Source organism: Mytilus edulis, chromosome 5, assembly GCF_963676685.1.
Source record: "Mytilus edulis chromosome 5, xbMytEdul2.2, whole genome shotgun sequence".
In the NCBI taxonomy this organism is placed as follows: Eukaryota; Metazoa; Mollusca; class Bivalvia; order Mytilida; family Mytilidae; genus Mytilus; species Mytilus edulis.
Genome location: NC_092348.1, coordinates 532051 through 556365, shown reverse-complemented (window position 1 = coordinate 556365; position 24315 = coordinate 532051). Strand labels below are relative to the sequence as shown.

The window sequence follows — 24315 nt, the reverse complement described above, 5'->3', positions numbered from 1 at the left end:
TGTATCAAAGTATTTTTAAAGGACTGATATCCTTATGGTGACAATGAAAAAAATTGAAAACAACACATTTAATTATTTCTTGATTCTGAAAAGCTTTTCTAAATTAACCTTCATCAGGAACGCTCAAAGCCAAACATTTGAAGTCAGAAGATGTATAAGTACTGAAAATCATTGAAGAGCTATATGTCAATAATACTTAAAATAAATAGCCAAATTCATCTAAAGCCAACTTTGCCTGAGGGAGTTGAAACATTAGTTTCATAATAATTTAAAAATGTGTGGAGTAAACCTGAACTATGGTTATAAGAAAAGCTTGCAAATTATATTATAAGATTATTTAGACTGTGAATTGCTCAGTCTAAAATTATTGAGAAGAATTGGCATAGAAAAAATATATATCCATATTCAACTTTAGAATATAAAAAATAATGATAAGAGAATAAGACACAAACCCAAACACATAAAGATAGATGACATACAAACCAATCATTAAAAATATTGCAATTTCCATCACTCATAGGAAACAAAGCTAATCATGCTAATGAACTTTTTCACTGCCTTGTCAAATGAACAACTGCTTTAGTAAAAATTTGCTGTATATATTTTTGTATTATCTAGGAATTTATAGTAATCAGTCATTTTATATATATATTGCAATACTTCATGCTAAGTGTAAATTAATTAGAGCTTTACTTTTTTTAGGTTGTGCTAACATCGATCATTAATTCTTACCTTCAAAGGCATTGTCTAATACTCCTTGTCCGAGATCTTCAAACACACGACGTTGACTAGCATACTTAGAACCTGCTTTATCAACCAGTAAATTACCAGCAGAATCTTCCGTAAAGCCATCATGAGACCTACAATTTATAACAAAATAACTCTTAGAATCTGGTTTATTAACCAGTATAATTGCAGAATAATCTGTAAAGCCATCGTGAGATCTACAATTTATAACAGAATAAAATGTGTGAAGAGGATATCAAATAAAATGGTAACCAACAAATAAAGATTAATGGCCAAGAAGAAAACTACTAAAGTCATTTGTAAAGCAAGTTTACTTTAAGAAGGAGAATATTTCATAAAGATGAATTACAAACGAAAGTGAACCAACGCCTGGTAAGTCTGTAGTACGGTAGAGTCCATAAAGTGGATACCTCGCCGGGTATGCAGGGTCGTTATGATAAAAAAAAAACATAAAATGTAGAGAGTCTTATAACAACAACACTAAATTTTAACAACCCGATTTTGTTCTTCAGCATGATTTTATGTATTGTTTTTATCCTGATGACGGTGCCCTATAGGCACCGAAACATGTCGATCAATAAATTTTCTGCATCAGTCCCTAAAGTGTTGTTGTTATAAGACTCTCTACAAATATAAAGATGGTTCGACATAAATGTCTAATGTCTAACAAACAAAAAATAAACAATTTTTCATAAATGACATATTATTTAGTTTTGGATTTTAAGGAATCAAACATACTTATTACATTGGTCAAAACACTGATTTGGTATTTAGTGATAAATACAATTATTTTACTTATGAATTCAAATTACTTTTAAAATAGTTTATAGAGATTGTATAAAAGCCTTAAATAGTGAAACACAACATAACAAAATATTGCTTTGGCCTTAGACAGTGATATAAAATTGGTCCACATAATATTATGCAAATCTTTATATCTATTTCCTTCAGTCTTTAAGATAGATAAACATTTACTTAAGACTTGGGGATGTTTTAACAATACATAGTTCATATGTTAATAATTTCAGGAAAATTTAAAACAAAATATGATTTTTAATGTTAACCCAATATATAATTGCCTTTGCCTTTTTTTAAGACTAAGTGAAGCAAACTATGTAACATAACAAATAGAAACAGACATCAACAGACCAAAACAGTCAGTGGTTACAATGATAATTTATAACATTGATTTCTCTGTCATAGTGCACTTCAAACTTCAGCTATAATGCAAATTATAGATACAATTATTTTATTTCTTTATATCTCAATACGTCAATACTATATTGAGAGAATGAAATAGAAAAGGTTCAATCATGAGACAAAATCACAACAGGCACATAAAAATACAAAAGCAAATAAACCAGACTTTTACTTCAGCCATCCATGAATAGAGAATGAGGTACAAAATTTTATGACTTCATGTTCATGATGGTTAAAATATCTTTTTTTTTTTTAAAAGAATGTATGATTTATATCTATAGGTTATCAGATATATACCAGATGAAAAAAATAAATACATTTAGTATGAACCATCCAAGAAGTTAGCTTCATTATGGTACTTCAGGAAGAGTAAAGGAGAATTAATATATAGCAACTTTATCTTTTTTTGTGGACTTATTGGCAATGATATATCTTATTCTTCACAAGATCATAATATTGAAAGGTGCCTTAGTTATTAGACCTTTTCCCTCTCATTGAAATTATCCAGTATCTAATCCATTTGTTAATAAATGGTCTAAATTAAAACAATATGGACATGTAGGTGGCCTTGTGCTGTTTTCTGCTCTTTGTCGGGTTGTTGTATCTTTGACACATTCCTCATTTCCATTGTCAACTGTATGTACCTTATCTCACCTCTTTAAATAGGTTAAAACTTTATAAAGTGAGAAAAGAAATTTCAAAATGAGATAATGATCTCACCTCAACCCTAGGTAAAAACTTTATAAGGTGTATAAAAGAGAAATTTCAAAATGAAGAGATAATGATCTAAGACATGTAAGAGAAAGTTTTATATGACTTTAACATGTGTAACCTGACTTAACAATACTTAGATGACATCAATAATGATCTAAGAGAAAGTTTTATATGACTTTAACATGTGTAACCTGACTTAACAATACTTATATGACATCAATAAATAAATAAAGCATCATGCCTTGTATAAATGTCTTGGATCAATAAAGTGTGTTTGATAATGTGGCCTGTTTAACATTAAGTAAATATCTTACATGGATTATATTGAACCAAATTAAACAAAATTACTTACAACTATAAAAGGAGAACTTGTAAAGCCCTTAAGTATGTTAAGTTTTAAAGTAAACACTCAAAAGTCATTTAAAACTCCAAACAAATGAAAATCTTTTTAAAAATTTATTAAAGTTTTTATAAAGAGTCATTATAATCCAACTCTAATAGAGAATCTACAAAAAAATGTCCGACACAATCATTTAATTTATTCTCAATTATTTTAATTGCCCTCTGGTGAAAAAATTTCCAAAACGAACAATAATAAAATTAATAAAATTCATAATCGTTTGTTAAAGATTTATAGTTTTCAATATCATGGTATCAAATTGCAATATTCTCAAAATATGCCAATTACATATAGATAGCCCAATTTCCAGCATTAATTATAAGTTTTGGTTAAGTATACTTGTACCATATAGATAAACATGCCACCTCCTATAGCAAACTACCTAAAAGTCTTGTAAATGGTTGTATCATAACTTAAGACTCTTACATGGACATCAACTTCAATTTAAATAAATTACCAAAATATTTCAGCCTTTTAAACAAATACTGAAAATCTCATATACAAAAGAGCTAACTTCACTTGCAAATCCTATAAGTGTTAAGATTTATGATAGTAATAAGAAAGATAGCAGGGATATAGATATGGACACAATTACAAGGTCATCAGTGGTCAAAATTGTATGGATCATTTCAAAATAGACAATTCACCAAAATATATTGATATTTGATGAACACTATGCATGGGTAGCTGTCAAAACTGTAAAGATAATTGACACAGTAGAGTGCAGTGACAAACTGGAATGTCACGCCTGCTATACTTATTACTGAATGTGTGTTAAAAGTCTGTAAAACCAAAGATTTCCTCTATTAAAGTACCATATACACAATGATGTAGACCGTGCAATCATTCAATACTCCCAAAATGTTGATCCTATTGCTTGCAGTAGCGACAGTCCTTAGAAATTGATCCAAGTACAAAATCTTAACATTGACCATGAACCATTACAATGAGGTCCAGTTCATATGAATCCAGCAAGACAAACATGTAAACGTTACAATCATTCCATACACATACAAGAGTAAAACTTAATGCCCCATCCGCTACTGCAGGGGCATAAATATAGTTAAAACTTAACTATGAAAATTTAGCATTGACCAATGAACCATGAAAATGAGGTCAAGGTCATAATAAACAAGCCAGACAAGATATTTACACTTTTTAATCAATCAATACACCAAATACAATTGATCTATTGACAATACACAACAGATGAACTGAATAAATAAAATGCTTAACATGAAAGGTATGAAGGACAATTAAGTTATGGACATAAGAACAACAAAAACTAAAAATACTAAAAATTATAATGCAGGACCAGTAACTCAATTTTAAAAAGGCCATATGAATGAACAGAGGAACAGACAGCCAGACAGGGATAAAACAATATGCACCCTAACTTTCAGTTGCAGGGGAAATGAAAAGAAAATGTGCTGTATGATTACCAACAGAATTGAATGAAATAGATGTAAACAACTATATTAGGGCGCAGGAACAATTAAACCTAAAGCTGTTAAATATTATACAACAATAGTTCCGTTATTTTAACTAAAACAAGTAGTATTTAGTTGCATAATCTAACAATAAACAGTAACATTATCCTTCTGCACATAATTTGACAACCTAATCACAATATTCAATCTTATTTTACAATATTGACTGGTATTTCACAATGAAATTTAACATTGTGAGTATAGCTATCAATATACAAACAATCAAACGATATAATCTCTGGCGACAATAAAGTCTGTTTTCTCCTGGACAATCTCTTTACTTTAATCTTTATTGTTTACATAAAATTCTAATTATACCTGTAAACTTCCGTAATATTATAGATTTGCATAACTTATTGTTTGTTTACAGAGAATTATAGTCACGTAAGCCTGTCCTGACTGAATTTCATTATGTTTAGGCCAATAGTTACAAGTGTTTTATCTTGGAAAATTGATATGGAAAACTAACTAACAAACTTTTATTTAAATATTAATTTACATTTAAAAACCAATTAAAATTGTAACATTTTAATATGTTCATAAATAATATTGAAATAATTGAATAAATAATCAAATGGATTTGTAATAATTATTTTTTATATGTACAAAACTTTAATTCATATCTCACAATTTAACTTATTTAGCTATTATCAACAGCATAGTGCCTTAAGCTGTTGAAATACGGAAAAATCTGTGATGCCTATCTCACAAACTTTCTGAAGTGTGAAGTATTTGAATCACAAATAAATAACTTCAATTTTAGACCTCAATACAAATATCTCAAAGCTGCTGAATCATGGATCAGTATAGTTCTGAGGACATCTCTTAAAAATAATTTTCACATTCATTTTTACTGACTTGTTCAACACTTTGATGTTTTAAAGGTTTTGAGTGAATAGAAGCTGTGCTTTCAATCCTAGAAAGGCTCAAGACTTTTTAAGATTGGTATTCTTGCTACTAGGAAGAACTTAAAAACCTAACCAGCTTGGAGTCAGAAGAATTTGTTTGAGAAAGGAGATTTGTCTTCTTGTTGCGTATTACCTAACCAGGTACCATATAACAAATCTTACTCAGAGGGTCCATAATATGCATGTAATATTTGTCCCTGGACGTTAAAATGCCACCAGTTAATCAATTATTTACAATCATGTCAACAGATAGATCAACATGAATATGAGATGATCTCCCCCAAGATAATAAGTTTGTAAGCACACTCTATGTGGTGTATGTAGGCTACAAATATTGACTCACCATTAACAGAGATATTGTTCAATCAAACAGTAAAGGGTATAAAGGCCTCCAAGTCAATTATAACTACAAACACTTTAGGTAATTGATCAGTTTTATAATAAAATTAAACTTCAAAAGAAGAGAGAAAGTATAGATAGTGCCGTTTATGTTTTTATAATCCAAATTATTTTTATAACCAAAATGTAACTTCAAAGTGTTGTGCAATTATTTCGTAACTTTTAGGTTTTAAAGTGAGAAACCACATTTATTGAACAATTCTCCAAAGACCTAATACATGTTCATGCTTCACACTTACACAATTCTTTCAAAAAAAAATGATGTAATAAATAAAATAAAATACATGATATTTCTCTTCAAATGCTAAATAGTTGATACAATCCCCAATGAAGTTAATGGATTCAAACTAATCTACAACAATATGAACTTGATGAATATAACAATGAAGGATATATATATAGGAATATTTCTTTTGAAATTTTAGATTATCAATTTCTTTACACAGCATGACATTTCTTTCCCTGATCTTGACACTAAGTCTTAAATCCATGTGATGTAAAAGAGGGATTATATTGTTAAAGAAGAAGTTTCTGAAAGAGTAAAGCCAGGAATTGAGCTTTTAAAACACTCAAAATAGCCTTTATATGTGAAATGAGATAATATTCATTATGGCCAAAAGGACAATAGTCCGATCCAGGGGGGTCCCTTTCGTGGGAAAATTTTGGTTGATTATATAGGGAATCACTGAAGCATGATTGGAGTGGGCCCCCTCCTTGAGTCAGTAAGCGGGAACCCCCTAAATTAAGAAAAGTTCTGGATCCACCACTGAGGACCAAGGTTTTACACTGACTCTTCTGACATTGAGCAAGCAGGTTTAATTAGTTTAAACAATTTAAGACCATGACTTGCTGGTCACTATGATTATAACATATCATGTATATGATGTGGAAGTTGTTTTTCTAATCTAATGCTGTGTTTAAACTTTGGATTTTGCCAACTTTCCTTTTAGAATTTTCCTTGGCGTTTGGTATTTTTTCCTATATATCTATGTTAAACTTTAAACTGGTTTAAAAAAAAAAGGTCTGTACTTACCAATATGAGTAATCAAAGGAAAACTGAAATAGACAAAATAAAATAGTCATTAAAAAGTACAATGTCAGTAGATTAAATAGGATAAATTTCCCCATTGTGAAATAGTAAATTTAAATTTTATTCCATAAATTCTAAAATAGTATTGTACATATGACAAGCAAATTTCTGAGACAAGTGCCTGTGTATATCATGTATATTTCTGAGACAAGTGCCTGTGTATATCATGTATATTTCTGAGACAAGTGCCTGTGTATATCATGTATATTTCTGAGACAAGTGCCTGTGTATATCATGTATATTTCTGAGACAAGTGCCTGTGTATATCATGTATATTTCTGAGACAAGTGCCTGTGTATATCATGTATATTTCTGAGACAAGTGCCTGTGTATATCATGTATATTTCTGAGACAAGTGCCTGTGTATATCATGTATATTTCTGAGACAAGTGCCTGTGTATATCATGTATATTTCTGAGACAAGTGCCTGTGTATATCATGTATATTTCTGAGACAAGTGCCTGTGTATATCACATGTATATTTCTGAGACAAGTGCCCGTGTATATCATTCTATAACAGCTTCCATCACAATGAACATGCTTATCAAGTTTCACATTGATGTGACCAAATATTCCCAGGAAAATAACATTAACCTCCCATTTTATACAGCCAAAATCTAGTGAGTTGACACACAGGATAAAATAAAACTTTATACATTTGTTGTTTCTGGTGTGTTTTTATGATAAGTGTTTAAATAGTAAAATAACTGGTCATCAATTAAAATGAGATCCTACCTTTTTTGGTTCTTCATCTGAAAAATAAATAAAATAATTTTAAGACGTGTTAATGTTTATTTTTCAATAAATTTTATTCAACAATCCTACACATTTGTTCCCCAAATAGTTTATGGCACCTTAGTCAATCTAAGCTCTGATGTTTAAAGGTTTTTTTCTAAGGTACAGCATAGGCAACCCTAGACCTAAGACTCCCAAGAGCCTATATTGCTCACCTGGTTAAAATTTTGTCATTTTAAATGTGTCTTTCCATGTACTGCAATCACTGATCTTTGTTTAATTGTAAATCTCATTTAACCAGTATTGACATTTTCATAGATTGTATTGATAATAAAATTGAGAATGAAATAGAGACAACAACCTGACATGATATTCATTTAACTGCTTACACTGTATATATATATATAAAACTCGTCTAAACATCAACCCAACAATGTTAGATCTGTAAATTTGCTTTGGCAAATTTTTGGTTCTTCCCTCGCCGGGATTTGAACCCATGGCCATGCTACTGTGATATTGTGACACCAAATCGCCTGCACTGCAGCCGTCCCGTTAGACCACACAACCACCTGGGCTCTCAAAAAAAAGAGCTTTCGCTGGCCGTGTGTTACCTTTTCTCGTCAGTTTTAATCTAGCGGCGTACTACAGTACATGATATATAAGGCATGAAGATGTTATTGTTACAGATCAGCTAAATTATCTATAGTAAAGGATCCTACAAATTAATGTAATATACAGTCACAGAAAATGATTATATTTATAAGTACGTCTGAGTCAGTGACAACTCTACAAAAGATGTATCCATCGGATCGCCATCAATGATGGTGATACATGGCTGTGTACATAATGTATATACAACCTCGTCTAAACATCAACCCAACAATGTTAGATCTGTAAATTTGCTTTCGCAAATTTTTGGTTCTTCCCTCGCTGGGATTCGAACCCATGCTACTGTGATATCGTGACTCCAAATCGCCTGCACTGCAGCCGTCCCGCTAGACCACACGACCACCTGGGCTCTCAAAAAAAAGAGCTTTCACTATATATATATATTTCCAAAGTTTTTGAAATTATTTGTAAAATTAAAGGAATGTATAAATAAACAAGAATGTGTCCTTAGTACACAGATGCCCCATCCACACTATCATTTTCTGTGTTCAGAGAACCGTGAAAATGGGGTTAAAAATCTAATTTGGCATTAAAATAAGAAAGATTAGATCATACGGAACATGTGTAATTAGTTTCAAGTTGATTGGACTAAAACTTCATAAAAAATTACCTTGACCAAAAACTTTAACCTGAAGCATGACAGACAGATGAACGTACGGGTCAATGAAGGAACAAACATATGAACGGTCACACAGACCAGAAAACATAATGCTCATAAATGGAGCATAAAAATATATTGTGAACTTCAAAGTCATCTAAATTGCTAACTGGCAGTGCTGCCAGAGGATGTGTTGGAGAATGGACTACTGGAATTTAATTGATCAACTTCTGGGCTTCAATTTGAAAAGTACTCCAGGGAAAACTATAAATACATCAAATAGATCTGATTATATTACAACTTACTTGGAGTTTCAGGATTGGCTATTGTTGTCATTTGGTCCTGCATCTTAATGATGAGCTTTGACGTCCGGTCCTTCTCCCTGAAAGACAATTTACAAGGTCATTAATTATAATCATACATTGATACATTTTGATATCATACATTGTATGTTTTGTTGTTTTAAGACATTGTATGTTGTGTTATTGTAGGAACAGGGTGTCCATCTTTGATTTGTGGTCCAAAATCTTGTCTTTGTCCATTTTGACTGGGTGTTGATTGTGGGTGATGCATGCTTAGCAGTAGATGTCTAACGGTGTCACTAATCCTGATGAGTCAACCAATCTGGCTAGACCTTAGATTTTTTTGCTTTTGTTTGTTACCTTAATTTAATGATACATGTATATGATTTTTTAACATCAGTAAACTTCTGTTGCCTATAATATACTTATTTAAAAACAAATTGACAATTGTTCTTTGAATACAATATTCTTTTTGCTAGTGAACTTACCTTTGATTAAAGGGACGGACCCTGACAGCCACTTTGACACTGAAAAATAAAACACAAAATATTACATTATGGTTAACCTATATTATGACATGTACATAATGAAAATGACAGTGTTTTACATGACCTGTAATAAGAAATTTGCAGCATTCCAATATTTGCAATCCATCAAGTCTATAAAATGTCTAGAAACTGAAATTTCAGTTTTTATACTTATTATTTAATTGACAGGTTACAGTGTTCTCCTCGGTATTTTCAAATTGTCCAATTGGATTTTCAAAAACACAAACATTTATAACATTACAAACTTTTCTTTCCAATTCCAATAAGATTCTTCTCTAAACATCTTAATGATCCAAAAAACTAAACAATTCTAAATTATGAAAATATTTTTGACTAGTAGGGGAGCTAACTTATATTTTTTTGTTACATGGGGTCTGACAAGGATCACATATATACATTGTAACAGCATATTCAGCATCCAGAGAATATTGTCATCTTTCAGAACCTTTAAAGTTATTGTTAGTTTAGAAATAAATTATGAAATTTGTCCCTCAAACATTTTTTTTGTCCTTTAACATGTTTACTATGAAACCAAATATGATTAGTAACTTAAATTCCTGCCCTAAACACTGGCCCTCTTCATCATTTTCCATTTTCAAATGACAGACCAATCAGAGATGTTTTAAATTTTGTTGTCATAGAAATGAAACTGTTTACATATAAATGCTATTAGTTACCAATCCCAAAAGATATTTTTTGTTAAATATTAACCAAACAATTTGATAAAATCTGCTTTTGGCAATAAGTTATCCATCATCTCTGCTAACCATGACATTTAGTCTAGCAGCTAGTATCATTCAATCTAAGGAGAGAGTAAAATACACCACCTGGTATAAGCATGTAGCTCTTAGTCTTAGATTCCACTGTGGTTATCATGTGTTAATTTTTGATACTATTTTAAAAGTTTTTATTTACAGAATCATAATTATGATTATGGTCAGCTAAGAACTTATTGGACCTGACTTTATAGGCTAATCTCCATGATGAAGATAGATGGACAATTTCATAATATACTTCACTGAGAAAAAAAATCACCCGCATGGTCTGGCAAACATGGACTTTAACAGCTCTGACTTGCAATAAATGCATTTTGTTCATTATGCATGATTAAAATAACAGAATTGATATGAAATGTGTTATATATCTACTGTTTTTAAGATTTGTAAGTACATGTGTAGTGTAAAATTTCTTCAAAGAGACATCAGAGTTGGAGAAGGCATGGTCTTCAATGATGGAATATTGCCATCATCATGCAACAAATTCAATGAATCTTACAAAATAAAGCCAGGAGCTAAGACAAATAAGAAGATGTGTGAGAAACTTCTGTGTATACAAAAAGAAGGGGTTTCTGACTTTGAACAGTAAGTTTTTAGTCTTTTTTTAATGACTTTTTATTTTCGATTTTTCATGAAAATGAGGTCGTACCAGACAGACATGTTCACCTTACAATTATTCCATACACCAAATATGATTGTCTAATTGCTTGTTGTACCTGAATCATGAAAATGAGGTCAAGGACAATGGACAGACTGAAACGAATCATAACATTATAAGGTATCTGCAAACAAGGTTCTTCCTTCTAAAATACAAGGCTTTATACAAATTCAGTTTATGCCGTCACAATTGTCGCTGTATTGTTATCCCTTAGGCCAAATAAAAATATATGTGTGGTTCCAGTAACCCTACCGTCCCTACTTGTTCGGCTTAAAAATAGCTTACCCTAAAGATTTTATTGTCATTTTTCATTCAGCACTGTTAAAGTCAGAATGTTGCTCCCATAGACTCAATGTAAAAAAAAACATAAAATAAAAAAAATCCCTACCTACCTACCCTAACTTTTTTTCAGATGTAACTGGAACCACACATACTTTTTTATTTGGCCTTATAATGTCTTGCAATCTTCAACTTTCTTTGCAGGCGTGGCAATAAAAACGATGACCATCAAAAGTTACAAAAGGCATAAAAAATTGTCATCTTTAGATCCTACATTAACTTTTTACTGTTATTTAGATACAAAGAGAGAAATATAAGAGACAAAAAATTATAAAACCTCTACTACACATTACACAAAGATTTCACAGCTCAATCTCACAAAATATCTGCAGATCTAGTCAGGTGGATATTGGTTCAAATATTGAAATAGATTTTCCATCAAATTGTAAAGTTTCCTGACTTTTATGGCACAATCTATCAGTGTCTCACTATTGTGTAACTGAAGTTGGGAATTAAGGGGGCTCGCAGGTCTAAATGATTTTTTTATTTAATATAGGATTTCTCTATATTTTTCTATAAATGAACTTTATCTTATACTTATTATAATAGAAAAATGAAATAAAAAAAATGGGGTCACCGTTCATTTACGCTTACAATCTGCTTTCGAAAGAAGCATACATTTTTGTTAATGTCCTTTTTTTCTGTTGAACTAATAGGAGAAAAAGCGGTAATATCGAAATAATAAAAGAACTAAATTACAGAAATCGCTAAAATTTTACAATTATTTAGTTAATGTACAGCTTATTCGAAAACAACAATAAAAAATATAGGTCACCGATGAGTTAAAAAAGATATTTTAATTTTATTGCCAAAAAATGGCATTTTTGCACCAAAGGGAGATAATTTGGAGCTTTTTAAGTGATATCTACATTTTAAAAGTCCGCTGGGGACAACATGAATTGATTTTTGTACCACATGATAAAGTAACAACTACTTAAGGTAATAAATAAAATCTGTAATAAAAAATTAATGTTTAATTTTTTTCTAAAAATCTTATACCCGCGAACCTCCTTAAACTATAAGATCATGAATATCCCTTCATATGACTAGTGACTGTACTAGTTTATCCCCTCTTTAAAAGGCCTAAATGTTATTTTTGTAAATCCATGTACATGTCATGCATGTATTAGGTCAATGCATGTTTGACTTTTCAATAAAAAAAAAAATATCATATTCTTGCAATTTGTTCCAAAATATTATCAATTTTAACATGACTATCAAATCTAAAATATTTTAAAATGAGTCGATTTCTTTCCTCAATAAAATGTCCTACACATACTTTCTGTGGACATACATGATAGTGGGTCTCATTGGGGTCTAAGCGTGACACGGGATTGCCGATTTTTTGTAAGCGTGATACTTGAAAGTCGAATTATTGTGCCGTGAAAACGGGAAATGGAGTCTAGCGGGACCCGGGAAATCACAAAAAAATGAGAATTGCTTAAGTAACACACTCACTGTGTAAGCGGGATACGGGAATCTGTCAAAACGTAAGTGGAATCCGGGATCAGAATTAACCCCCCAATGAGACCCCCATGATATAGTGAACATTAAGGATACAACTATATCATAATGAAGTTTTTAACATAAAACCAAATTATTGAAGCTGAAAGATGACCCAACACTGCAAAGAAAATTTAAGCAAAAACTTGAGCAGTTAAATGCAACTTAAACACAATAGCGCACCATAATACCAATTACTTTTATCATTTATCATTAAAATGTTTACCAGAATACAGTGTGTTTCTTCACCTATATGGTATATATAATTATATTAAAGCTTAAGAAAATGAACTGTGAAGTTGATGATGATCTAATTGTAGCATGATTCTTGAATCAATCTGGACTTTTGTCAAAGATACTGTAATAATAAAAACTCATTCATATAAATGACAGTATTGTCAGAGTTGTGATTTTATTATATCTAGTCACCTGTATTACAATGTCTTCTGACATTTCAGTGGCGGATCCAGAACTTCTCATTAAGGGGGCCCACTGACTGACCTAAGGGGGCCACTCCAGTCATGCTTCAGTGATTCTCTATGTAATCTTCCAAATTTGTCCCACAAAAGGGGGACCCGGACCCCTCATGGAACCGCCTATGCATTTTGTACCATCAAATTGCTGTCTCATTGCACCCACCTGCATCAACAGGTACAAGAAAACATCTGTTTTGAATGTATGTATAAAGTATAATCAGTATATTCAGTAAATATATTTAAATGTTCCTTTAATATGGAAAAATATTGTCTTGTTCTTGTACCCAGAGGAGGATTTAGGGGGGGGGGGCCGGCCCCCCCCCTTTTTGGGAAAAAATTTGGTTGCTTATATAGGGAATCACTGAAGCGTGACTGGAGCGGGCCCCCTCTTAGGTCAGTCAGTGGGCCCACACTTATGAAAATTTCTGGATCCGCCACTGGTACCTGCATCCCCCCTTTTTTATAATCTTTTGAAATTATACAATGGGTGAAAATAAATGACAATGAAACTAAGTTTTAAAGCTTTCAAGATTAGTAAAAATGTGTATCAGTCCTAGTCCAACCATACTTATTACAGGTGCCATCTCTGCTATGTCAAAGAGAGATAACTTGTGTTAATCCAATTCATCATTGGAAAGCAAATTATTTTACGGGAACCAAAGCTGCTTATTAACAGAGTTATTCAACTTTGTATTCTTGAAGTCTCCAGTGATGTAATTTCCATTTGCAATACAAAATATCATCATCACTTTTGCACAAACACAAACACATCAGAAACAAATCAACTATCAAATAATAGAGACCCATAATAGAGTACACCAAAATATAAGGTATCTGGAAGATCACCAAAACTATACTCACGCTTCATCTGGCATTCTGTACTCCTTTTTAATGCTAAATATTTATTTCCATTTAGAATTGAGGAATTTAATTCATTTTTTAAAACACATGTAAATCCACTACCAGTTAAATGTTTACGGGACTTCTAACTGGATATTGAATTCCCACACACAGGTAAAATGTTATAGTTCGTTTCTAAGTTCCCAAGAATCCGATTAATTCTGATCATTGGACCGAAAACAATCAGCATTGTTAAAGATTGATTGAAAGTGTCAGTGATGATGTTATTGTTAAATTTGTTGATTGCAATTTTAAGATTATTATTGATAAGTGATTTATTCAATTGGAAATGAAAATCAATAGTTTTTTTTCTGCCAGTTTGAAGACTCTTTAGAACCCCCTAAAAAAATCTGAAAATTCAACTATGACTTACGGTGTTGGAATCTTAGTTTCTTCTGGGACTATTATATTAATACTCATAGTCCCAGATTTCTTACTAAACGGGCTTAATATCGAACTAAGAAGACACATTTTAATTGTTTACTGAGGCCCCTCATGGGGGGGTCCTAGTAATCACATAATCACCATTTTTTTGCCAATATAATCACATAATCATTAAATATTTGCTTATCTTTAGTAATCAAATAATCATAAACTAAAAATACAGTCCTAGGTAATCAAATAATCATGAAATATTTGGCTTAATAATCAAATAATCATTAAAAAAACGGCTAAGTAATCACATAATCAAAAACCCCATGAGGGCCCTCTTTACTGTTGTAAGGTGCATTCTTTCAGTAAATTTTAACCTGTTTATTGTTAATTATGGCTATCTTTTATATTTCAGAGAAACGTTTTAACATGCTGACTGTATGGAAATCTGACACATGTGCTTTAAAAATAAAAACAACACTTTAGAAATTTCACGCGTTCGAGGGGCGTTTCTGGATTCACCATCACCAGGAACGCCCAAAGACGAATATCTGAAAGCCATGCAAGAACGTGGAACGACCATAGCCGAATATTTGAAAGCCATGCAAGGACGTGGAACGACCATAGCTGAAAGCCATGCAAGGACGTGGAACGACCATAGCCGGAATATTTGAAAGCCATGCAAGGACGTGGAACGACCATAGCCGAATATTTGAAAGCCATGCAAGAACGTGGAACGACCATAGCCGAATATTTGAAAGCCATGCAAGAACGTGGAACGACCATAGCCGAATATTTGAAAGCCATGCAAGGACGTGGAACGACCATAGCCGAATATTTGAAAGCCATGCAAGGACGTGGAACGACCATAGCCGAATATTTGAAAGCCGTGTAAGGACGTGGAACGACCATAGCCGAATATTTGAAAGCCATGCAAGAACGTGGAACGACCATAGCCGAATATTTGAAAGCCATGCAAGAACGTGGAACGACCATAGCCGAATATTTGAAAGCCATGCAAGAACGTGGAACGACCATAGCCGAATATTTGAAAGCCATGCAAGAACGTGGAACGATCATAGCCGAATATTTGAAATCCGTGCAAGGACATGGAACGACTAAAGCCGAATATTTGAAAGCCGTGTAAGGACGTGGAACGACCATAGCCGAATATTTGAAAGCCATGCAAGGACGTGGAACAACCATAGCCGAATATTTGAAAGCCATGCAAGGACGTGGAACGACCATAGCCGAATATTTGAAAGCCGTGCAAGGACGCGGAACGATCATAGCCGAATATTTGAAAGCCATGCAAGGACGTGGAACGTCTATAGCCGAATATTTGAAAGCCATGCAAGGACGTGGAACGACCAAAGCCGAATATTTGAAAGCCATGCAAGAACGTGGAACGACCATAGCCGAATATTTGAAAGCCATGCAAGAACGTGAAACGACCATAGCCGAATATTTGAAAGCCATGCAAGAACGTGGAACGACCATAGCCGAATATTTGAAAGCCATGCAAGAACGTGGAACGACCATAGCCGAATATTTGAAAGCCATGCAAGGACGTGGAACGACCATAGCCGAATATTTGAAAGCCATGAAAGGACGTGGAACGACCATAGCCGAATATTTGAAAGCCATGCAAGAACGTGGAACGACCATAGCCGAATATTTGAAAGCCATGCAAGAACGTGGAACGACCATAGCCGAATATTTGAAAGCCATGCAAGGACGTGGAACGACCATAGCCGAATATTTGAAAGCCATGCAAGGACGTGGAACGACCATAGCCGAATATTTGAAAGCCGTGTAAGGACGTGGAACGACCATAGCCGAATATTTGAAAGCCATGCAAGAACGTGGAACGACCATAGCCGAATATTTGAAAGCCATGCAAGAACGTGGAACGACCATAGCCGAATATTTGAAAGCCATGCAAGAACGTGGAACGACCATAGCCGAATATTTGAAAGCCATGCAAGAACGTGGAACGATCATAGCCGAATATTTGAAATCCGTGCAAGTACATGGAACGACCATAGCCGAATATTTGAAAGCCGTGTAAGGACGTGGAACGACCATAGCCGAATATTTGAAAGCCATGCAAGGACGTGGAACAACCATAGCCGAATATTTGAAAGCCATGCAAGGACGTGGAACGACCATAGCCGAATATTTGAAAGCCGTGCAAGGACGCGGAACGATCATAGCCGAATATTTGAAAGCCATGCAAGAACGTGGAACGTCTATAACCGAATATTTGAAAGCCATGCAAGATTTGAAAGCCATCGAGGACGTGGAACGATTATATTTTCTTTTTATAAACTGGTAATTTAAGAAAGGTTTGCTATAATTCATATTTATACCACACCTAATTACCGTGACCACTGAGCTGAAGCAAGGATGTGTATATAATATAAAAAAAAAGAAGATGTGGTATGATTGGCAATGAGACAACTCTCCACAAGAAACAGAATGACACAGCAATTTAATACAACAATAGGTCACCGTACGGCCTTCAACAACGGGCAACTTGAAGTCCATACCGCATAGTAAGCTATTTTGAAAAGGCCCCGAAATGACAAATGTAAAACGTTTCAAACGACTCGAGAAAACTAACGGCCTAATTAAATACAAAAAATAAACGAAAAACAAAGGCATTACAGTTAATTATACCGTCTTAATGAGATGCATATTCAAATGTACCAACTGTCATATTATTGAATCGAATAGAAGAAAACAGACAGTAAGACATGGACAGACGGCTTAATTGCAGTCATTAAATCGGACGGTATAGTACAGACAGACATATCAATTCGTATAAAAAGTATTAAGTCGGACAATACCAAAGTTTAAATATCGACCCAAACAGTGTACTTAATGATTGTATTCAAATTCAAATGAATTATTGACCACTTCTGTTTCGTTGCCAATACATTTAATAATTTGTTTATATCGCCTTTTAATAGTCAATGTTTTATAGTCTGTTTCATTTTTTGTAATTCTTTTCACTTAATTGATCTACTTGTAATTATATACACACGGAAGCATATTAGGGACATGGAAAATAAACTCTTTAATTATTCATAGTCAAATATTTTTACTTATTGTAATGGATGGTGACACTTTAATAAAAATAAATCTTATCTTATTATATAATATTTAAACGAAACTTTAAAATCTTTAAAATTTGGACTTTTAACTGGCATTTTTTACTTTTATCAGAGACATATAATACAATTAAAAACCAATTGTTCAGAGAACAATTGAAAGTCTTTCCACACCAAAGAAATTTGGATAAGAAGATAGTTTCTTCATACTGATGCGATTAATAATGGTTTAATTATATTTTTGAGTGATATAAGGGAGATAATATGCTACTTCCGGTGAAATTAATGTCACTTCCAGTCTCATATGATAGCTTCTTTCATTCTCATTCCAAAAATATATAGTTTATATATACTTTTGTATGTAGAATAGGAGATAATTGGTCACTTCCGGTTTGTTGGAAGTCCGTTTTAGTCGTCAGTAATCAGTTTATGCATCTATATGACAAAATATATGGATTCTGAGTACTTTTAAATGCAAAAATTGCAAAAAAGGCTACTTCCGGTTTTCTCAAGGTCACTTCCGGTAGTCATTTTTCAAGGTCATTTGTCACCTAACCTTTTGTAAAAGGTCAAATGCCTTTATAATGAATTTGGTTGAAGTTATAATCAAATAACCTCATATCATGACATTTCAGGGGCACAAACTACTATAAGATGCCATTAAATTGTATAAGACTAAATGTAGCATATCTTCATTACAATAAAGCTGACATTTTGCACTTGTTCTTTAATATGTATCTTTCAAAGTGTCAGAAAAAATGCAAAAACAAGCAAAAGTCACAATTGAGAACTTGACCTTGACCTTTGACCTTGACCTCATTTTCAAAAATTTCAGAATGTGGCGGAAAAAAAAAAATAATAATAATCAGAAGAAAAACAATAAGTCTTTCCACAGAAAAGTGGAAAGACTTAATAATAATAATTATATGTCTGCTTTTATTAAACTCTCTGACAGTGAAATTTCGACTTTTCATAAGCCGGAATTTCAACGGGTTAATTCTTAAAAGTTTGTCATTTTTACGGGTTTTTTACTCGTGATAAGTCAATATTTTAAATTATAGTAACGTTTCGAGATTTGAAACTTTTTTTTTTAATTTAAACAGAAAATACAATATATATAAGTTGTTAATTTCTGTGTCATTTTGGTATCTTGTGGAGAGTTGTCTCATTTGCAATATTACCACATCTTATTTTTCATATATACATATAACTGCCCAGAATCGGAACAGTGTACCAGAGTAAGGCGATATAGTATCATGGTTAGTAAGTTAAAATCCAACTCGGTGTTTCTATCTAGTACAGAGTATAGGGTATATTCATTTATCATTTACCGTGATGTAATGTTTGCCACTGGGTATTAAGATTAAGCCTCAAACTAATAGTTTTCTAAGAAAACAAAGTATTGTCATTTTAAATTTACAATTTTGTTCTTGAGTCACCAGCTATATACCACTTGTACAGAGGTCCTGGAACTCGTTTCTACCAAAAGAGGTGGTAACTGTTGCTTTGTATAACTAAGCCCTATACCATGAAGCCATGAAAAGACATTAATTTTGGGCTGACTAACAAAATTGTTTGAAGGTACATGTTTTACATCTAATATTGCCTGTATAAATAATTTTAAGCCATGGAAACACAATCATAAACGCACGTCATACTTAATGAAATGAATAAAATGTTAAAGACAAATAAAACTCTCATATTATTTGTCATAACAGTTTATTCATTTCATTCATTATGACGTTTGACCCCATATACTCAAGATTAAAAAAAATTAGTAAAATAAAAAGAAATGTTACCTACCTTAATAAAAAAAAAAGAATATTTGGTATGATTGCAAATGATACAAACTTCCACGACAGACCAAAGGATCACGCGGTAAAACTTATTATTGCTAAGTCCTTAGTTTTTCTACGATATTTTTGGTATATTGTTGTGTAATTTTTTCTTCGTTTTTCATTTATTTCCTATTTTATTGTCAGTTTGATTTCGACACCTGAATTTAATTGTCCCGTTGGTGTCTCTTGACTCTTTTTCAGTAGCATTGGTTCATATTAAGGCCTTCAACAACGAAGAAATGAACAAAAACCACCCATATAGTAAACACCAGCAGCTTAAAAAGTAGCAGACAATATAGCTCGTGTATTTTTTTTTATTCTTCATCTTAATAAAATTAACAAGAAAAAAATCAAAATACAAAATTCCGGATTTGGTCTTTTGGGTTTTGATATAACCTATATTTGTAAGCGTCTAAACTACAGTCTCCACAGTATAACTAGATAGAGGCGGATTTAGGGGTAGAGGGGCTAGCCCCCCTTTTTCTGGGAAACATTTGGTTGATTATAAATGGAATCACCGAAGGATGACCGGAACGGGCCCCCTCTAAGGCAGTCGGTGGGCCCCCACTTATAAAACTTTCTGGATCTGCCACTGCTAGGGTAAAATGCATACTAAGAACAGTAACATTAATGTATAGAGATAACTATCAAACGTTTTTATTTACAGGTTATGACCTTTGGAGCGATATTCTGGACATGTCAGATGATAATAAGAATTATCTAATCTCTTCCCTCAGTAAGTACAATCTGGACTGGTTACCTAAACATTTTAAGGATGTACGTGTAATATATTTACCACTTAGTGACACGTTTAATTGTATCTATACTGAGACGACTTACTAAGAAAAACATTTTGAGAAGCAGCGAGCAAAATGAGTGACATGAAACGAAGTGGTTCCCTGCCCACGGCAACAGATGGACATGACACGTTTAATTTTGACGGTGTTTTCCGTGACGTCAATAACAAGCTGATCAGAGAACGTCTGTACGCAGCACAGAAATTAGTTTCTGAAGGAAAATGGCAAAATGCAAAGGATGCGCTAAAAGTTTTAATATCAGAAGTGACGGACAAACATGATAATAGAAATTTACGAATGATTCTGAAAGAAATTGATTTGTATCAAGAAAGACATATAGATGATTCCGTTGAACGTCACGAAGCTGTAAATTGGAATACCGTAAGTGAGCGCAGGCCTACGAGGTATTCCGAACGATGGGATGAACTACCTCAAAGTATATTTCTTTTGAAATCTTGGAAAATGGAAGATGGATCTCTACGTGTTATAGTGGGAAGACGAATTCTTTCACATCAATGGATTACAAACAAGATCCGTGAATTACACTGTAGTCATATTCGTGCTAGCATGCTTCTTGGAGTTTTTGTAGATCTTAGGATACAAGACGATGGTGTTGTTGTATTATATCGACAATTAACAGGATCTGAGAAGAAAACTATCATGCACGACATAGTTCACAACTATTTACAGGAAATGGAGTTAGTTTTTCCTTTCCCTGCCTTGCAGACGGAATATAAAACTGAAATCCATTGTCCCGATGAAGGATGGGAAATAGATGAAACATTAGCTCTTCAGCTTGGGGAAGGTGAAGTTTTTCTTAGAGATTTTTCAATTAAATTTTTAAAAACTTTGGGAAAAGAAGACTTGTTCTTGTATGATCCTGCCTGTTCAACTGGTCAGTTTTTGGCTACCATGAAAGAGGCATTCCCAAATAGTTACACAGCTGGACAAGACCTCAGCTACCAGATGACACTGTTTGCAGGAAAACGATTAGACGAAGTTCACCATGGTAACGCCGCCGAACCGAAAATTACAGACGATATCGCTGATGTTGTATTTGTAAGATTTATTAATTCCGAAGTGATGAAAGCCTCCGATGCACGTGTAATGGTTCACCCTCTTGTCCGTGTGTTGAAGAAAGGTGGCCATCTTATAATTTTTGGACATACTCCTGTTTTAGTGTCGTCTGCCGACTTATTGATGGACGAAGGACTTGAAGTGCTGCAGTGTATTGGAGGAGACGCTAAATGGGACGGTGTTTTCCAATACTATGTCTGTAAAAAGCTTTAACACTTGATTGTACAAAATGTTTTACAGGTTTTAAATGTGCACTTTTTGTTAGATCTAGCTTGTAATGGTCAAAGTTGTGACTTAGTGCCAAAAGTTGAAGGTAGAAAGATAGATGGTCTCAGGACTAATATAATACACTTATACTATTGCAAAATGAAGAATAAATATCATACATGCACGTATTTCTTTTCTTGGTAAGACATTTCATATAAAAAGGATTTACTTGTACTAGTATGAAACAATTGTATCAACAGCAGTAATACTAATAAATGAATTTGCTCAGTTTGGATACAAGTGTATAATTTTATGATAATTTCAATGAAGTTTGGTAGGCAGTTGTGTTGTATTGGCAAATATCGTTTATATGGAGATCTCAATTGATAGTTGTCCCATTGATATTCATAAACAAATAATCTATATAATTCAGAAGCCTTTAGTGCCTGTAGCTGGACCACGTCTTGTCCTTGTTTTATACGTTTAGTATCATGAAGTAGTGGGTTGTTAATCAAAATGTACTAATCGTCTTGTTAATCGTTAACAGTAAAAATACCTTTTTATTTGTGCCTTGACATTTATCTATGAAAAGATAGAAATAAATAGATAATTGTTATCTCCTAGACTTTTATCCCATTTCATTTGTTCGTATTGTTACGATTTGTTAACCTATAGATTGTGTTAAATATCCAATTGCTTTACATATATATGTGTAGAAGTGTCAGGTTAGCTTCAGTGTTAAACATACAATCAAAGACGAAAAAGGTCAGTTATATAAGGACATTTTTTTGTTCAAAAATGTTACAACGGATTTATAAATCAGTATCCAAGCTGTTTAATAAATTACATGTTGCAGTCATCTTAGTTGGTAAACTAGCGTCTTATTAGAGGTTGGAATCAAGCAAGGGACTAATGACCCGCAGGGCTTTATATTTTTTATTCGAGTCAGCGATCGGACCAGTTTAAGTTATACTTTCATAATCGGAACTGATTTAACTGATTTAACAAAAACCAAAACTAGAGAGGTGATCTGATGATCACATATTTCCCCCGCCTGCCACAACTGAGAGATCAGGAGTTTGTTCCTGTAGCATCATACTCTGTCAAAGTTCAAAGGCAGTGTATATGGATAAAAAAAATTATGAATACCATCGAATAGACATTGCTGCCATCCAGTGCAATTCATTAAAATATTACCAACAAGAGTGTGTCTATAGTACACGGATGCCCCACTCGCACTATCATTTTCTATTATCAGTGGACCGTGAAATTGGGGACAAAACTCTAATTTGGCATTAAAATTAGAAAGTTCATATCATAGGGAACATGTACGGTGACCCATCGTTGTTAATATCTGTGTCATTTTGTTCCTGTGTGGACAGTTGTCTAATTGGCAATCATACCACATCTTCTTTACTATATGTGTATTTAAAAGTGTCAAGATGATTGGACTTCAATTTCATCAAAAACTACCTTTCAAGAGCAAAAATATTAACCTGGATGAAGCCGGACAGACGAACGGACGGACGCAGTGACCGAAAAAAAATAATCGCCATAAATGGGGCATACACATAAAATGGAATAAAAATTATTATAGAGACCTTACCTGAATGTTGTATCTTATTTATTCGAATTCGAGTGAGGTGCTCACCTGAATGGTGATGTTCATACAAAAAAGAAGAAAAACAAATTGCAAGTGTTCATTTCATATTAGGAATACAAGTAAATTTATATTAGAGGGGTATAACTCTGGTCAAATGTTGAAAAACAGTTTTTTTTAGTGGAAAATGCTTCTGTTTATTAGTGGTACAAATCTTCCCGTTATCATAAATACAAAAAGAGGTTTTTCCTCCAGTAACGACAACATTTTGAATTTTTCAAACATCAAAGAAATATAACTGCAGGAAAGCAAAAGTGCATGTAAACGCCGAAAAATTGAACCCGACTAACCGGTGTTTATGGTCCAAAACGTTCGATTTATTTTCATTTGCTATCAATCTAAAGTGGCTCTGGTCCTCTATTTGTTATTTGAAAACCACAGATTTGATGTTTTACAACAACCAAGAACCATATCTCGAGAAAGGTCAAAGTCAAAAGAACGAAAGTCAAACTCATCTTGATTTTATGGTAAAATATATATTATTCCATCAAAATGTTATACTTTTTTTAAACGGGCGGTTCTTTTTTCTGATTACTATGGTTATATGTATGAGATATACTGGTTTTATGGGTTACATGCATGGGACAATTGGATGTTTAAAACTGTTACGTATGCACGAGATCGGACTCAGGATTACAAGTTCCATGGTTACCTATGACATGCATAGGGAATCGGGGTTAAAGAATCCAAGTATAACGATGTCTATATGCAATAAAGAATATTGGTTACTATGATATCATGTATGGAATATAATGGTAACAGTATGTATATGCATTCCTGATTTCTATGGTTACAT

At 33.0% G+C, this 24315-nt stretch overlaps 2 protein-coding genes across 27 annotated transcripts in view; one reads left to right on the top strand and one right to left on the bottom strand.

Moving 5' to 3' along the window:
* LOC139522719 (kinesin-like protein KIF28) overlaps window positions 1-14572 on the bottom strand; it is an 81306-nt gene extending 66734 nt beyond the window's left edge. For all 26 annotated transcript variants that reach the window (XM_071316196.1, XM_071316195.1, XM_071316205.1 and 23 more), the window contains exons 1-6: window positions 14414-14572; window positions 9741-9779; window positions 9256-9332; window positions 7684-7700; window positions 6892-6914; window positions 733-860 (exon numbers count right to left, since the gene is read on the bottom strand). In XM_071316196.1, coding sequence (XP_071172297.1) covers window positions 733-860; window positions 6892-6914; window positions 7684-7700; window positions 9256-9332; window positions 9741-9779; window positions 14414-14427 — 298 coding nt within the window. In that variant the 5' untranslated portion in view covers window positions 14428-14572. The remainder of the gene's footprint in view (window positions 1-732; window positions 861-6891; window positions 6915-7683; window positions 7701-9255; window positions 9333-9740; window positions 9780-14413) is intronic.
* Window positions 14573-16007: 1435 nt separating this feature from the next.
* Window positions 16008-16643, top strand: LOC139522629 (uncharacterized protein alr4393-like). Its single transcript, XM_071316095.1, has one exon. It carries the CDS (start codon window positions 16008-16010, stop codon window positions 16641-16643), a length of 636 nt encoding a protein of 211 aa, XP_071172196.1.
* The last annotated feature ends 7672 nt before the right edge of the window (window positions 16644-24315 follow it).

Bases quoted from the DNA above. Each gene is read 5' to 3' on its own strand.
- LOC139522629 (XM_071316095.1), top strand. From the start codon at position 16,008: ATGCAAGGACGTGGAACAACCATAGCCGAATATTTGAAAGCCATGCAA.